Source organism: Coregonus clupeaformis, chromosome 26 (assembly GCF_020615455.1).
Source record: "Coregonus clupeaformis isolate EN_2021a chromosome 26, ASM2061545v1, whole genome shotgun sequence".
Lineage (NCBI taxonomy): Eukaryota > Metazoa > Chordata > Actinopteri > Salmoniformes > Salmonidae > Coregonus > Coregonus clupeaformis.
In genome coordinates, this window is record NC_059217.1 from 23,997,005 (window position 1) to 24,013,765 (window position 16,761).

The 16,761-nt window shown below is 41.7% G+C and overlaps 1 protein-coding gene across 1 annotated transcript in view; it reads right to left on the reverse strand.

Annotated features, from left to right (window-relative positions):
* Positions 1-16,761, reverse strand: part of LOC121540249 (cytosolic carboxypeptidase 6-like) — a 499,145-nt gene that overhangs the window by 122,678 nt on the left and 359,706 nt on the right. The window contains exon 6 of the mRNA XM_041848977.1: positions 1,090-1,129. Coding sequence (XP_041704911.1) covers positions 1,090-1,129 — 40 coding nt within the window. The remainder of the gene's footprint in view (positions 1-1,089; positions 1,130-16,761) is intronic.

The following is a 16,761-nucleotide window of genomic DNA, read 5'->3' on the forward strand; positions in this document are numbered from 1 at the left end:
TCCTCCTCTCTATCAGCCCCATTCATCTAAAAGCACAGGTTGTTTTCCATACAACAGGCGTAATAACCTTCTCACAGATTGCCAGCGCCTTGAAGTGCCATAAGTTGGGGGAAGTGAGCAATGTTTTCTTTCTTTTGATTCCTTATTGTTCACCCACTGTAAATTGTGGCACAGTGCACCATACAATATGTCTGACAGGAATACAGTACAGTACAGCAGTACAGTCAGATAATACAAATATAATAAAATGCCAAACCAGGAAAATAACCAAACTGGCGAGTGCATTGAGCAGAAGAGGTGTCACTTAAAAAAGAGACAAAGAACCTAATATGAGGTACAATGCTAAATGTTGCCCTCTCTCTCTCTTTCTGCGTGTCTGGTTGCCCTTTCCAGAGTTGTCAAGGTCAGAGATATTCTTGCCTGCAAAATAAATCTGGGAAATTAACAGGCTCCACGTGTCTCACATAAACATTATTTTAATCAAAGCATATTAGACCATCCAGATCCTTTAGACATATGGGCAATGTATCCTTTCTGACGTACCCATCTGTTTCCTCTTGCCATCTCTGCAATTTGCTCCATCACCCAGCTGCTTTTCCAAGACATTGAGTTCCCCTTCCCCAGCAAAGACTCAGCACCAGTCCAACTGGGGAGCTCCAGATCGCAAAACACATTGCAGCTCCGCTGAGTGTCACACACATGCTGTTTCATAATACCATATAATATGAAAATAATAGACAGGAGTTACGCTCATCAAATCAATTAAACGAAAATAAATATAATAGCTATTTTGATGTCTTCATGCACATTGCTATATCATTGTGCAGATATTTTGAAAGTTTCAAGTGAATGTGAGTGTGGTATAATTAACAAAGCAATGACACCAGGTTGTCTGGTAACTGATCCTGTACTGCTGAATTATCCAGTGAACCTTTATCCCTACATGTGTACTGTGTGCTAGTAGTAACTATCATCTCTGAGAACAGAGGTTGTTTCTGTCTGTCTAGTGTTTATTTTCTGTCTAGTGTCTACACTCACTCACATCCCATCAGCATCAGTAGAGTTAGTTAGTAGACAGTGGGCACTCACCAGGGCTGGTGATGGTTAGGAGGTCTAGACGTCGCTGTTGCTGTAAGGAAAATAAAAATAGAAGCGTGGTCAGAGATACTCAAAAGGGCTTAGGGCGAAAATGTCAACTCAAAATCTCTCCAAAAGAAATAACATGTCATATTACTATCACGTCATCCTCTTGCAGATCAGAGTACATCTACATTTAGCAGACGCTCTTATCCAGAGTGACTTACAGGAGGAATTAGGGTTAAATGCCTTGCTCAAGGGCACACCGGCAGATTCCTCCTCTAGTCGGCTTGCGGATTCGAACCAGCGATCTTTCGGTTACTGGCCCAACGCTCTTAACCGCTAGGCTACCTGCAACCCCAGAGTATGCGTAATATGTACATTATGTAAATGATGGGCATGTGAAACACTACTATTTAAGACTGGAAAATTACAAGATGGCACAGTATATCTCAGCCTTAAAATGATTGGTATCAGTTTATTATAGTTTGTCTGATCCATTTCCAACATTCGTTCTCTGTGTTGTCTCTATTACAGCCAGGGGAATGTGTCTTCCCTCTCCGCTCGTGCTAAAGACTGTGTGATGGAGTGTGTTTGAGAAAGACTGTGTGACGGAGTGTGTTTGAGAGAGTGCCCAATTTTACACTTCATGTCTCTAGTTTGGAAAGGGGGGCCCGGAAGAGTTGCTAGCTCCCCCCTCTCTTTAACCCTCTGCCAAGGCTGCAGGCTCCTGAGTACTGCATTAATCAACACCTTCTCCCTCTCTTACACTGTGTGTCCCTGAGGAACCAGCTCATGTGCGTGCATGTGTCTGTGTGTGTGTGTGTGTGTGTATTCGTGTATGTGTATTCACCCAACGCTGCATATTTTTGGGCGTTTCCCAATGGAAGGCTGATGATATTGTAGGTTCACCTGCTGGGTAACAGACTATAATCGATGTGAGTGCAATCAGGAGTTTGAAGCCTACTCCATCAGGATTCAAGAATCTTAATGTAAAAATCCTCTCAGATACGCTAACTGCTCTAAACACATTGCAGATGAGTAAGTGTTGTGGAGTAGAGAGAGCAGGAAGCACAGAGTGGTAGACTAGGCAGCAGAGGACACTGTGACAGCATGAGAGCAACTAGCCCCAATAAACCATTAGTTGATATGGAACCACCACACTAATCAATATCATTTACATTTACATTTAGGTCATTTAGCAGACACTCTTAGCCAGTGCATTCAACTAAGGTAGGTAAGACAACCACATATCACAGTCGCATTATTGAAATTATTACATCAAATTCCAACTTGATATTTTTGGCCATTGATTGATTTCTTTATTAAAGGTCTTTTGAAATTATTCTACCATCCTATCAATTTATAAATGACCTCTCTGATTTTGTTTAGACCAACAGGCTGGTATTCATGCAGAATTCCTATTTAGACCTTTGTACTGCCCTCTACTGGTCCTCTGTTATTCGGCAAGTGAACGTGTGAAGAGAAAAAAACCATAGAAATAGAATGAAAACAATGCTTCTCTATTGTCACGAGATACACTCTCTTTGGGAAAGTAAGGCTGGCTGGGTGATCAAAATCAGTGGAGTATGTCCACGTTATTAAAATCAAAGTCCCCTTCAAAACCTTTGACACAGCACATTCAAACAGACCTCTACAGCATTCAGAGAGCATTGTGTACATGAAGACATTTCCCTTGTACAAACTAATTAATAACAATCCATCAAAATTCTGGTGTTGCCTGAATACTCAGTTTTGTGAAATAAAGAGATTAGAAACCATATGCATACAGGTGTGAAAGCCCATTCATGATAGCTCTAAATAAAATAACATTGATCTGCCATATACGTCCCTCTAACCAGCCAGTCCATGAAACAGGGCTACTGTGTGCCACTGGCCAGCCTGGAGAGGAGTGGAGGAGGATTGGCATACTGTGTTTCAGCCTGGCCCAATCCTGTACCCTGACGCTGCTTATCCTGAGATAATTCATCTACTGTGAATTAGAGTATTACAGCACACTAACACTGCTTGCCTCACTCTCTCATTGTCACTCCTTACATGGATAAGGTGCTTAGTGTTTCCCAGGAAGAGAGAGAGAGAGAGAGAGAGAGAGAGAGAGAGAGAGAGAGAGAGAGAGAGAGAGAGAGAGAGAGAGAGAGAGAGAGAGAGAGAGAGAGAGAGAGGAATCACATTAGGAAAGGCAATCCTGGGCAGAAAATAGGATTGTATTAATCTTTATCAAACTCAGCCAAGAGCTGTGGAATCACACCACCCAATACACCCTTGGCCAGCCCAGCCACCATGTAGAGTGGGTGTCCAGTGCCCCCAGGCTGTCACATGGCTTAACCAGGGCCTGATATAGAATGATACTGTGTCAGTGTGTGTGTGTGTGTGTGTGTGCTTGTGCATGTGTGTGTGTATGTAGCATATGGGGATGTGTGAAACTTACTCCTCAGCCTGAAATGTCTCCACTTGTGCCAGCGAATAGCTAGCTTTTTGCATAGCGCTGACTGGTAAGATGCTTCAGGAGGGCAGTCAAGTGTGATAGCAAGGCAGAGGTCCTGAGTTTGCGCCAGGAATGGGCCGAATCGGGAGGAAGTGGTACTCGCTAAACAAGCCGTGTGATGTCCTTTACATGTGCGTCAGGTTGACAGTGCTGATAATTCCCTGTGGCCCAGCCTGAGTCTAAATTTAATGGGTTGAATAGGTTAAAGGGCTTTGAGGCTGGGAACCGACTGTAGGTTGCCAATGATGCACCTACCCAGCTATCATGGTAACACCTAAACCCCCAGTGTTCATTCTAAAAGTTCCAGTGTCACACTACAGCAAACAAACACAAGATCATATTTAAAGGACTAAGAGGACATGCTCAGGACAGGTTGACATCGGTAAATTGGGATTGTCATGATCAAATTAATGACTTTTGGAAGGAAGGTTTCAGGTGTCCGTTTTTATTTGCTGATGCTTATGGTGAATCCTGATCAACAAAACAGAGTGCAATAAACCAATCACTTAATCAAGCCAGTCTATAATTGTTTAACCAGTAGATGGAATAGAGTTTGTGGTATAGAGCCACAGGTTACAGAATGAAGTTGCAAGGACAAGTAATCTGTGGCTCTATACCACAACCTCTATTCCAAAGGTCATTAATTTGATCTGTCTGATTCTCCCCCTGTCCAAAGTAGGTGTAATCTGGTGCAGGTGAGGAACAGCACGGCTGTAATTAACAAAGCAGGCCTGCAGATAGGCGAGGGGGGGAGACAATCCCTCCACAGCAATAATCTAGGGAGAGACCGCAGCCGTCAGCAAAACCATTAATTTACTAAACCTAACTTTTATGACTAAATTAAATATTCATGTGCAATCTACCGAACCCCATTTGCAATATTTCCCCCTGAATTTACTTTTCATATTTGCTGATGATTATCATGTGAGAGAAGAAAGGTATTTCAAATCCACCCACAATTTTGTAGCTCATTTCAAATTCATGTAAGGTCAATTTTCACATCCCATCCCTTCCAAGTTATCAATTTAAACATATAGATGGATATATCGCAAATGTAATTAAACAAAAATAGCACTGAAATGGTAAGGTTATATTAGCAAGGAAATAATATTATGGAGGCAAATCTTGCAGGTACATCCACAGGGGGAGTAAATGCATGCAGTAATATCATCATCTGGTTATGTCAGTTATTATTGACCCTGGTGGACCCCGTCCCTGTCCAGATGAGGTAAGGTAAATCAGCAGGGAGCTATTTAAACCGTCTGCTTCCGTCCCTGCTCGGGTATTCATTGTCCTTGCTGATGTCCTCCAGGACCATTCCGTCTGACACCCGCTTACCAAGGTCAGGACTGGGAGAGGTGGAGGGAGACAGAGACGGAGGGGGGCGAATCAACAATCTCTCTTTCTCTCTCTCTCTCTCTCTCGCTCTCTCTCTCTCTCTCTCTCTCTCTCTCTCTCTCTCTCTCTCTCTCTCTCTCTCTCTCTCTCTCTCTCTCTCTCTCTCTCTCTCTCTCTCTCTCTCTCTCTCTCTCTCTCTCTCTCTCTCTCTCTCTGAGAGCTCAGCTTCAGCAGCAGGCCAGGAGAACTCCACCCTACTGTGAGTCACCACCCTGCCTCCCCCTCAATCCCTCCCCCACGCTACATGCTCAACTCCCCCACGCCCCAGTCTCTAGCCAGCTTGCCATATCACTAACACACCACAAGATTAAGTTAAGGAAGCCTCTGTCTCTTACTCATCATCCAAAGGGAAAAACAGGAGTGAGGTAATAGTGAGCTAATCGTCTCCTGGGCTTTGCCTTCACAGGTCAATGCTGTATTTGTGAGTGCCTATAATATTATATGACTGAAAATATATTATTTAACACACTGGATATTCTGCAAGATGCTCTTCATTATTTTTTACAATTATTGGTAATAAGTCATTTACATGCACAAAAGCTCACACATAAAACACACTGGATTTTGCTTTATTGGCTCTGTATTACTATAGATGGGTTGGTTGTTTAGCAACAAAACTGACATGTGTGCAACTATGGGGCAAAATAGACGTGGTTTGCTTAGACTGTTTACAACATGTAAACTATATTCAGTCTATTGAAAACATAAATACATTTGCACAATGAGCACTTGTTGTCTCTCAAATACATCGTTACAGTTGTTGGTTAGTTAGCTAGCACATTTTTGCCATATTAGCATAGACATGTAATTAGTCAAATCACCTTAAAACAAGACATGGTATCAATAACAAGATACAATGAGTTGAAACGAGCTACCTACGATTCCCCACAAGGCAACTTCTTGTCATTGTTGCTAGCTATCTGACTGTTCAGAATCTCTTTCGTGACATTGTCAGCCAACCCGTCTATTTGTACAAAAAGGTGCAAATCTTTCATCTCTGTTTTTTCCATATCTGTATATATTTTCATGAACATGGAACTGACTTGTAGCTGCAGAGTATTCTAGAAATAGCTGTGGGGAATTTGTGTAATTTAAGAGTAATTGATATTAATCAACATTAATCATACAATAATAAACAATGGTATTCTTGATTGGTTTATTGTATTTCAGTGAGTACACTTGTATTGAGAGTGTATAATTTCTATAATTTCTGCCAATATCACCACATTATTACCTGTATTAGCACAAACAATATTAAAAGGTGTCAAGGGTTATTATTGACCTGGCTCTATTTAATATGGCTGCCAGTGTAGGAAAAATGTATCCATCACTCAGTATGCATGCAATTAAAAGCAATAGGGCTGTGTAAAAATGTCAGGTCCGGGCAGGGGATGCTGTTGCGTGACCAGGAGCCCTTGGTTAAAAATACAACGAAAAACAAATAAAATATTAATTTCTTCAGAGAAAGAGAGTGAGACAGCTGGCTCCCCTCAGACCAAAAATCTAACTCTGCCACCTGCGCTCCACTGAGTCCACACTGACTCCTGCAGTCCTCCTTCCACAGTAGGCCAGAGAAATCGAATAACGCACTGACACACACCACTCTCCAACTCAGCACTTAAAAGCCACGATTGAATTTCATCTTGATTTCATTAAATATTCATAAAGGCCAATTAGAAGGGCAGCTTAGCTGGCTGCAAGGACACTTTTCCATTATTCTGTCACATGTAGTCCATCAGACGGATCGTTTTGAAAATGGACCCCAAGAGTCCATATGCTTGACCCTGACTCCTCCTGCTTCCCCTCCCTCCAAATCCTATGAGTCCCTCTCTCACACAGAGAATGAGGCAGGTAGGGAGACAGAGACAGGGACAGAGACAAGGAGCACGGACACCTAAAATACGTTGTGGGCTAAAAACTAAGAGGCATATATCCAGAGGGAAGCAGAGGGATATCATATACTAACCACGCAGCCATTTCAATATGCCTTTTGGGCTCTGATTCATAGGCGAAGAACCACTGTTTTGTGATAGATGGAATATCAAACGGATTTAACTTTGCAGCCCACCCGTCCTCCAACAGCTCATTTCCAACTGTATTGAAAAGCTGAGAAAGTGGAGGTGCAGTCAGGGCCTCTTTGATTTGCGGCTGGCGGAGGGAGGATGAATGGGCGATATGTAATCAATCACGCACTGCAGTAATTAAATACATCATTTTAGGAATGAGAAGTCATAGTCACACACTGCTTGCCACCCATCTACATGAGCAGGGCTCACTGGAGCTGGAGCTTATAGAGCAGAGGGGAACTTTTCATCACAGCTTCTCACCGACTACAGCACCGACTTCCCTCTCAGAGATACACTTTATACAGTACAGTAGTTGTCAGAAATGTATTGGACTCCTGTTGTAACCCCACACCCGCTGAGCACTGAGCACAAACTGACCTTTAACCCCACACCTGCTGAGCACTGAGCACAGACTGACCTTTAACCCCACACCCACTGAACACTGAGCACAGACTGACCTTTAACCCCACACCCACTGAACACTGAGCACAGACTGGCCTTCTTCTGTGACTAGGAAGATAATCAATGGCAGCATGTTGACATTGTGACCGATCAATGATCTGTGAAAAGGGGTTAGCATACCTAATGGTTCCCCCTAACCTCCCATTACTTGCCCATTGGAATCTAAGTGACCCCTCATCGATGGAGTGCAGATCAAGTGATTTGGTATTTACCAGAGGCTAGGATCAATGACCCCCTACCAGCAAACACTGTGTAGAACCTCCACCAACCACAGTGTAATCCAGTTCAATCAGCAGCTCTGATGAACATGTCAAGTCATTTTAACACTGAAAAGTTAAATCCATAGGACCTAATTAGGGTCAAGTGTCAAGTAATGAGTATCCCTTAATTGGTTTATTGCTGTTGTGGATTAAAAGTTGTATGAATGTGTATGCATAATTAATAATGTTATACAATTGTCTGCAATGCTGGTGCTTCTTCTATTTCGTAACGTCTCTTTTATTTTTTTTACATTTAATTTGTTGTAATCACAACGTAACAGTAGCAGGGAAGATATTACAAAAATAGTGTGACTAAACTGGTTTTCTTCTGAATAACTTTTCCATTTCAGTAGTTCATTCAGGTATGGGAATAAATGTATTTAATGTTAAACCAAGTATAGTTCATTGTTAGTGAACATTCTTTCTGGTAATTAAAAATGACAATAATTAGCGTCCAAGCAATCTACTAGTCATGTTTACAATCCCAAAAGTTGTGTGTCTGCTCAGATGAATGCACAGAAAGCACAGAGGCAGGTGGGAAATGGAAACACAACATTATGGGGAAATAAAAATAGTAAAATAAAAAATATGGAGATGTGGAAGGAGGCTGACAAATGTTGATATCGAGAGAGCGGTTTATTAAATATTGACACATTTGGGAATTCTCCATGCCACTTCACAATGATAAAACAAATCCCACAGATGTTGACATGTTGGCTACCCAGATGGAAATTGTGCTTGGAGGGTGGAAACTTTTAATCATGACATGAAAAAAGAGATGGAGAAACCGACACGCAAAACATGGCAGCCTTATTTCTCCGAGTGTCAGACTAAATAGCTTTGTTGATGGTATTCTTAGTACTCAGTGGAAGTGGGTGACCAGAGAAACATTGAGTACGGTTACATGCACACAATAATATGATTATTGTGAATAGTCAGATTAATATAATAGTTTGATTTAAACGTTTGCATGCTTTGCAAGAAGAACAATTTCCCTAATAATCCTGTTAATATGGACAGATCTGAAATCAGGTTACCTGATGGGACTTTGATAAATGCTGAAAATCACCAATCAAAATAAATGTTCTACCACAGCGACCATGTTATTTTTGTGAAGCATATTTGATTATGAGTTCGGACATAAAGTTTGTATGTGAAAACTATTTACATTTTAGCAGATGCTCTTATCCAGAGCGACTTACATTTTTTTTTTTTTCATTTTACAGTTAGTGAGTGCATACATTTTTCATACTGGCCCCCCATGGGAAACGAACTCACAACCCTGGCGTTGCAAGTGCCATGCTCTACCAACTGAGCCACAGGAGGCTCAGTTGGTAGAGATGCATACTTCACTCACTTCACTCACGCAAAAGAAGGAAGCTCGCACTGCTTGTGCTAGCACATGGGCAGATAAAATACACTGCTATAACTCTGATTAAGGCGTTTACATGTCCTAATAATTCGAAAGATTGCTAAAAAAAACAGGTGTTTTAATCCGCGTATGCTTACTTCGATTATGACCTTATACCGATTAAGATAAGCAGAGTAAGGTGTTTACATGACAAATGCCAAAACTGGCCTACTGCCATAATCAGTTTAATATTAAATGATTAGTGTGCATGTAAACATACTCATTGTCTCTTTTCAAAAGGTGTCACACTCCCAAACCATCACCCTGCTTTTAAAATGCAGACCAGTACACAGACTTAGCTGTCAGTGGAGAGCAGAGCAGTGTTGGGCTGGGCCGGAGAGAAGGGCAGGCAGGTGCCTAGCACTGAGAGGCAGCTCTACATTGGGTTGGGGGGGGTCTGCCAATATCCTGTCTTGTGAGTTGGAACTTACCAAATCAATTTAGCAACAAATGAAAGAAAGCATTGACCATTGTACATGGCTTTTGGCTAATTTCGTTAGCCGTTTGTGAGATGGCAAGGTGGAGGTGCTGAACTGGGTTGATGGAGCGTGCATTATTTACATGACAGCCGTACAATGTCAAGGGGATTATCCCGGCTGGTCTGGCTGCATTTCCACAGTGGCAGACCGAAGCGAGGAGGCTGAGAGTGGCATACTAAACACATGCAGAGGACATTGTTGTAGGACACTATTATCTATGACAACTGGCTGAATGTGGCTGTGTTTTGATGATTTACTGTGACATTCCTTTCCTTAGATTCTTTGGAGTGAGCTTCTGGCTGCTGCTCATACATTCTCAGCTACTCACAGACACAAGTAGAGGGAAACCAGTTCTGATCTAAACAGACAAAACGCTGAGATGTTGCACTTCTAGTTGCCCTTCTGCTCTCTAGTCAGAGGTAATCCAGAGGTAATAGCTAGAATAAAATCTGATATCTCTGATAATTTTTTCAGCTGATTGTTTTGCTTTAGATACCCTGTGGCTCTTCAGGCTGAGCATCCATACCTGCTACTATGATGCTCAGGGAGGCTGTGCGAGCATACAGGCAGAGACGAAAACATGGTGGGGTAGAGTTGGCCTTGGAGTAGGCCCTGCTGGTAGGCAGCAGCTCTTCAGCAGCATGACTGGAGTGTAAATGAGTAGATAAGTGTATGCAGGTTGAGGAGCGGTGTGCCCTGTGGTCGCCCAGAGAGGAGAGAGATGGTTATGATGTGAGGCCAGAGTCATACTGACTGATGCCACTGGGAAGGGGTCTCCACCTCCCCAATCCACTACCAGTCAGTCCCTGGAACCGCACAACAGTCAAAATCTATGTGTTGTCTCCTCTCACCTTTTTTCCTCCTCAGATAAAATCAACAAGAAAACAGTAATTTGACGCATCTGTAATCACCTTAGCCACATCCTTGGACCTGCAGGCTTTCATTCTGCACGCTTTTAATTTGTTTTCACAGCGGTTCGAGCAAATTGAATTTGTTAATTAAAGCAGGAAAATGAAATGCCGAGTATTATTGACGAGGTGCTAATTGAGTTAACGTTAGTGTGGAAATCTGGGGGGGTGCAGGAGATGTATAGAGGAGCGCAGGAGAGGTATAGAGGAGTGCAGGAGAGGTATAGAGGAGCGCAGGAGAGGTATAGAGGAGCGCAGGAGAGGTATAGAGGAGCGCAGGAGAGGTATAGAGGAGCGCAGGAGAGGTGCATTCCAGGCTGTCCTACAGGCTCTGGCAGTGTGTCTGCATTCACTACAACTACCCAGATGGCCACTCAGACATTCACACAAACTCTGCACCACATACAGAAAGATAGCTTCTCCTCCTGCTTCCCTCCACTCACATCTCCAATCCGCTTTGGCTTTACCACATCATCTGCTTTACTCTAAAATGGAGGAGCAATAACAGAGAGATGTACGCCGCCCGGCACCTAGCTCTGTAATCATAATCCATGTTTCAACATACATTATAGAGCTGGATATGTAGCTACTATAACTGAAGGAATATTGAGTATTGCCAAAGTACACTACTCTAGGCGTTGAGGTTCACATCAGTTAGTCATTGCTTACAATTCATGTTAACCATAAAAGTAAAAGTGTGGAGTAATAACCAAAATCATATGGTATCATTTAAAATGTTAGGCTAGAATTTAGTTGTACAGTATATTACAGAGTCCATGCTATGATAAAGTAAAAGTACTGTCTCTCCCATAGAGCATGTATCCAGTCAAGGGTGTAACTTTGCTTTCTGTGGGCATGCTTCCAGCAGCCCCAGTGATAACCCCACACTGAAGGCAGGGTCATTGGCTTTATTGCCTCCACTGGCGTGCTTATCCTTCCCACAGCTTAATTATGCATAAATCGACCAGTATTAAACATCAATCCTTAAACAGCTCATTTACTCTCTGAGCCTGTGTTCAGCCACCCTCCAGTCACATGGGCCCGCTGCTAATGAGAAGAATTCCCCAAGTTGTGCTAAGTTGTGCAGCAGGAGCGGACAGAGAGAAGAAGAGAGAAAGGGAGAGAAAAAAGAGAAAGAAGAACGAGAGAAAGAAAGAGAGAGAGAGGGGCAGAAATACAGATATAGAAAAAAAAGAGAGAGCGAGAAAGAAAGAACAAAAGAAAGAAAGAAAGAAAGAAAGAAAGAAAGAAAGAAAGAAAGAAAGAAAGAAAGAAAGAAAGAAAGAAAGAAAGAAAGAAAGAAAGAAAGAAAGAAAGAAAGAACGAAAGAAAGAAAGAAAGAAAGAAAGAAAGAGAGAAAGAAAAAGAGAGAAAGAAAAAGAGAGAAAGATAGATAGATATGTGTCCTGGAGCCCTGATGGCCCTGCAGTGTCCCCAGGCCTGCTGAAGCAGAGAGCAGAGAGAGCAGGGCGTGACAGTGAGCAGTGGTTAAATTACCAAGGTGATTATGCTACTAATTACTGGCAGTCCTGCTGTATTGATAAGGGCCCAACCTGCACCTGACTATGCGGCTCCATTTGCTACCTTCTCTCATGTTTATAGGGCCTTTTGGCAGCCGAGCATAGACAGAGAAAAAAAGGGATGAATTAGAGAGAATGATGGATGGAGGAGGGCTGTAAAAACACACATTGAGCAATTTACATTTTAGTCATTCAGCAGACGCTTTTATCCAGAGCATACATTTTTATTATTTTTTTCATACTGGCCCCCCGTGGGAAACGAACCCACAACCCTGGCATTGCAAACACCATGCTCTACCAACTGAGCGACACGGGACAGCAATAAAGGATTCACAGCTTTGCACACTCTTGGCATTCTCTCAACCAGCTTCACCTGGAATGCTTTTCCAACAGTCTTGAATGAGTTCCCACATATGCTGTGCACCTGTTGGCTGCTTTTCCTTCACTCTGCGGTCCAACTCATCCCAAACCATCTCAATTGGGTTGAGGTCGGGGGATTGTGGAGGCCAGGTCATCTGATGCAGCACTCCATCACTCTCCTTCTTGGTAAAATAGCCCTTTCACAGCCTGGAGGTGTGTTGGGTCATTGTCCTGTTGAAAAACAAATGATAGTCCCACTAAGCCCAAACCAGATGGGATGGCGTATCGCTGCAGAATGCTGTGGTAGCCATGCTGGTTAAGTGTACCTTGAATTCTCAGACAGTGTCACCAGCAAAGCACCCCCACACCATAACACCTCCTCCTCCATGCTTTTTACGGTGGGAACTACACATGCGGAGATCATCCGTTCACCCACACAGCGTCTCACAAAGACACGGCGGTTGGAACCAAAAATCTCAAATTTGGACTTCAGACCAAAGGACAAATTTCCACCGGTATAATGTCCATTGCTCGTGTTTCTTGGCCCAAGCTGGTCTCTTCTTCTTATTGGTGTCCTTTAGTAGTGCTTTCTTTGCAGGAATTCGACCATGAAGGCCTGATTCACACAGTTCCATTCTGAACAGTTGATGTTGAGATGTGTCTGTGACTTGAACTCTGGAAAGCATTTATTTGGGCTGCAATTTCTGAGGCTGGTAACTCTAATGAACTTATCCTCTGCAGCAGAGGTAACTCTGGGTCTTCCATTCCTTTGGCGGTCCTTATGAGAGCCAGTTTCATCAAAGCACTTGATGGTTTTTGCGACTGCACTTTAAGAAACTTTAAAAGTTATTGAAATGTTCCGTATTGACTGACCTTCATATTAAAATAATGATGGACTGTCGTTTCTCTTTGCTTATTTGAGCTGTTCTTGCCATAATATGGACTTGGACTTTTACCAAATAGGGCTATCTTCTGTATACCCCTCCCTACCTTGTCACAACACAACTGATTGGCTCAAATGCATTAAGAAGGAAAGAAATTCCACAAATTAACTTTTAAGAAGGCACCCCTGTTAATTGAAATGCATTCCAGGTGCTGGTTGAGAGAATGCCAAGAGTGTGCAAAGCTGCCATCAAGGCAAAGGGTGGCTATTTGAAGAATCTCAAATATAAAATATATTTTGATTTGTTTAACACTTTTTTGGTTACTACATAATAATAATATGCCATTTAGCAGACGCTTTTATCCAAAGCGACTTACAGTCATGCGTGCATACATTTTTGTGTATGGGTGGTCCCGGGGATCGAACCCACTACCTTGGCGTTACAAGCGCCGTGCTCTACCAGCTGAGCTACAGAGGACCACATGATTCCATATGTGTTATTTCATAGTTTTGGTGTCTTCACTATTATTCTACAATGTAAAAAATAGTAAAAATATAGAAAAACCCTTGAATGAGTAGGTGTGTCCAAACTTTTGACTAGTAGTGTATATGTAAAGTGAGCCATAGGTTAGAGAGGGATAATGTTAGAAATGGGGGGAAGAGGCATTAGCTAGAGTACACAAATTCTGAAATGTGTAATTTCCACAAGCTTTGGGATAGCATATGAACACGACATAAGCTATGATTTTTATTTTTTTGTTACAGGAAATAAACTTTAAAACTGCAACATTTTCTCTCAGCCTCACCACAAAATGTGTAGAATAGCAGGAAATCAGCTCTTAAACAGCAACAGTTTTCTCTCAGCTTCATGGTAAAATGTGACTCGTTTCAGGAAACTAGGCATATGTTGCGCGTCACTACTTCACAGGAGATGCATTTGAACGTAAACATTTTTTTTATTTTTTTTATCAAAATGCGTTTTTTGGCAGAAATGCCTCCTGGAACATGTGAACTTTCATGTGCCTTAATAACAAACTTGTATCTGTAAATACGAATTCAATTGTTAAATTATGAGCCTATTTGGTTTAGCCATGGATAAAGACAGGAACCTTCCTGCTAGCCATGATTGGCTGAGATAATGGATGGGCAGGTCATGCCGAGAGATGAGTTCGGATTCAGTCACGAAGAACTGCAATAGTGTTGCTAATGCGCTCCACTTTCTGGAGGAAATCAGTGGAATGCCTGGTGGAAGCAGAGTATGATAGTTAAGGCGATTCAGGCATTTTATTGCAAATATGCGGAGGGAGTCGAAAAGAGAACACACAGAAGGCTGTTGTATAAAACACCTGTCTCCGGATTACATCTTCAAACTAAGGGCAACCATGGCATCCGTGACAGAGAGGGATATGTGATCATCCATGTATACGGGTAAGAGAGTCTAGTTAGCTAAATTTTCAGATATTATACGTTGTTCATTTTGTCAGAAAGTCATTTTCATTGCAAGTTAAAGCATACTGTTAGCTAGGTAGCTAACTTTAGCTGGCTGGCTCACTAGCTAATGTTATGTGTATGATCTGTGTAGTAATATAATTCGTATCTCAGAGCCATTTGCATTGCTAGTTATAGCCTAATGTTAGCTAGCTAGCGAACATCGAACCTAGTTGGTTAGCTTTAGCTACCTGAAGATTAATGCAGGGTAGTAACGTTATGAGTTGGGATTATGGTTCATTGTTTAGCTAGCTACATGTCTAAACAAAAGACTCCACTATGCAAGTAACCATTTCACTGTACTGTTTACACCTTCTGTATCCTGTGCATGTAACAAATAAACATAGATTTTATTTGATCCCTTACAAAAAAAGATTGCAGTTTTGAAACTGCTGTATAAGTGCAGTAACTGAAATCGACTGTGGTATTTTGGATGCAGTAATTGCAGAATAACTTCAGTGTACTGCAGTTGAACTGCAGTTATATCGCACTCTAACTTCAGTTACACTGCAAACTTACTGCAGTAAAAAAAATGTTATTTTGGACGCAGTATTTGCATCATACTGCAGTTATACTGCACTCTAACTGCAATCTTTTCTCATAAGGGATATACTCACTCTGTTTAGCACATGGCCTCACGTGAATCCTTAAAGAGATGGGTGGGGCTAAGGCTTAAGAGGGTGTGAACGATGCTGAATGGGTGTAGACAAAGAAGAGCTCTCCAGTAGGTGTACCAAAACATTCAAGGGCCATTTTCTCAAAAGTGTGTTGCAAGTTTATCAACTTTCAAAACAGAATGCTTTTTCCATTGTTCCTCAACTGTAGTGTATGATATACCATTTTCTAGCTCTACCATTTTCTAGGTCTGAGTCTCTACTTTTATCCAATGTAAAAAAACACCATGTCAAATTTTGCTACATAAGACCAAATCGAGCCAGTTGGTCACAAATGTGTAAAATAGCATGAGATTAGCTATAAAACTGCAAATCTTTCTCTCTGCCCCATGGCAAACACGATGATATACATGTAAAGTGAGCCATTGGTTAGAGAGGGATCATGTTACAAATGAGGGGAATAGGCATTAGCTACAGTACCCGGCAGTGATATTAACATCCATACGGATCTATATAATGGGCATGCTGCTACCTCTCTTCACCACCTCTGGTGAAGATGAGTCTTCATGACTAATTGGCACTCTGGACTACCACCATTACACATATACCAACCATTACACATATACCATTTTGCCCATTAGAACATTCTATAACACGTTTGAACAGCATCAGAAGTGGAGTTCAAAGTAAAGACCCGGAGGGGGCTGGGGAGGCAAAGTAGCCCCAAATGGTAGGATGAATGGTTCCATGAAATGAGTGCCTTTTGCATCCCTTTGATTTTATTTTTGTGCATAAATATTGCATTAAAAAAATCTGTTATATTAAATGAAGTGTCCTTTAATATAGATGACACAGAAAATTATTGAATTGGATTTTTAATATAAATATAAACTTGCTAAAGTGCAAAAATTCTGCATTTTGACATGGCCCTTTGTGCATCCTCTGTGACTTCTAGGAAGATTTTAACCGACTTAACCGCAACATTTCTCCAAGTTCTCACCATCATTGAAAAGCCCTAGTTAATGTATTGCTCTGACAAGTCATTTCTGAAGATTATTATTTATTTAATGTTATTAGTGATTCATTTTAAGGTAAAAAACAACAACCTATCCCTCTTTTTAAGGTCAACCCTGTTACATTAACTGAACTTTGGTTTTAATATGGTGAAACTATTCATTTTTAAAATATTTTTTTTTAAAGTGACATTGAACATTAAAGTCAAATCATAGTGTAAAAGCAGGTGAGCTGGTTCTACTCTTTTTGGCCATTTTCTAGTGTTTTGTGGTGGAAAACTGAGTGGTCGAGCATAACATGTCAACCCTGTTACCC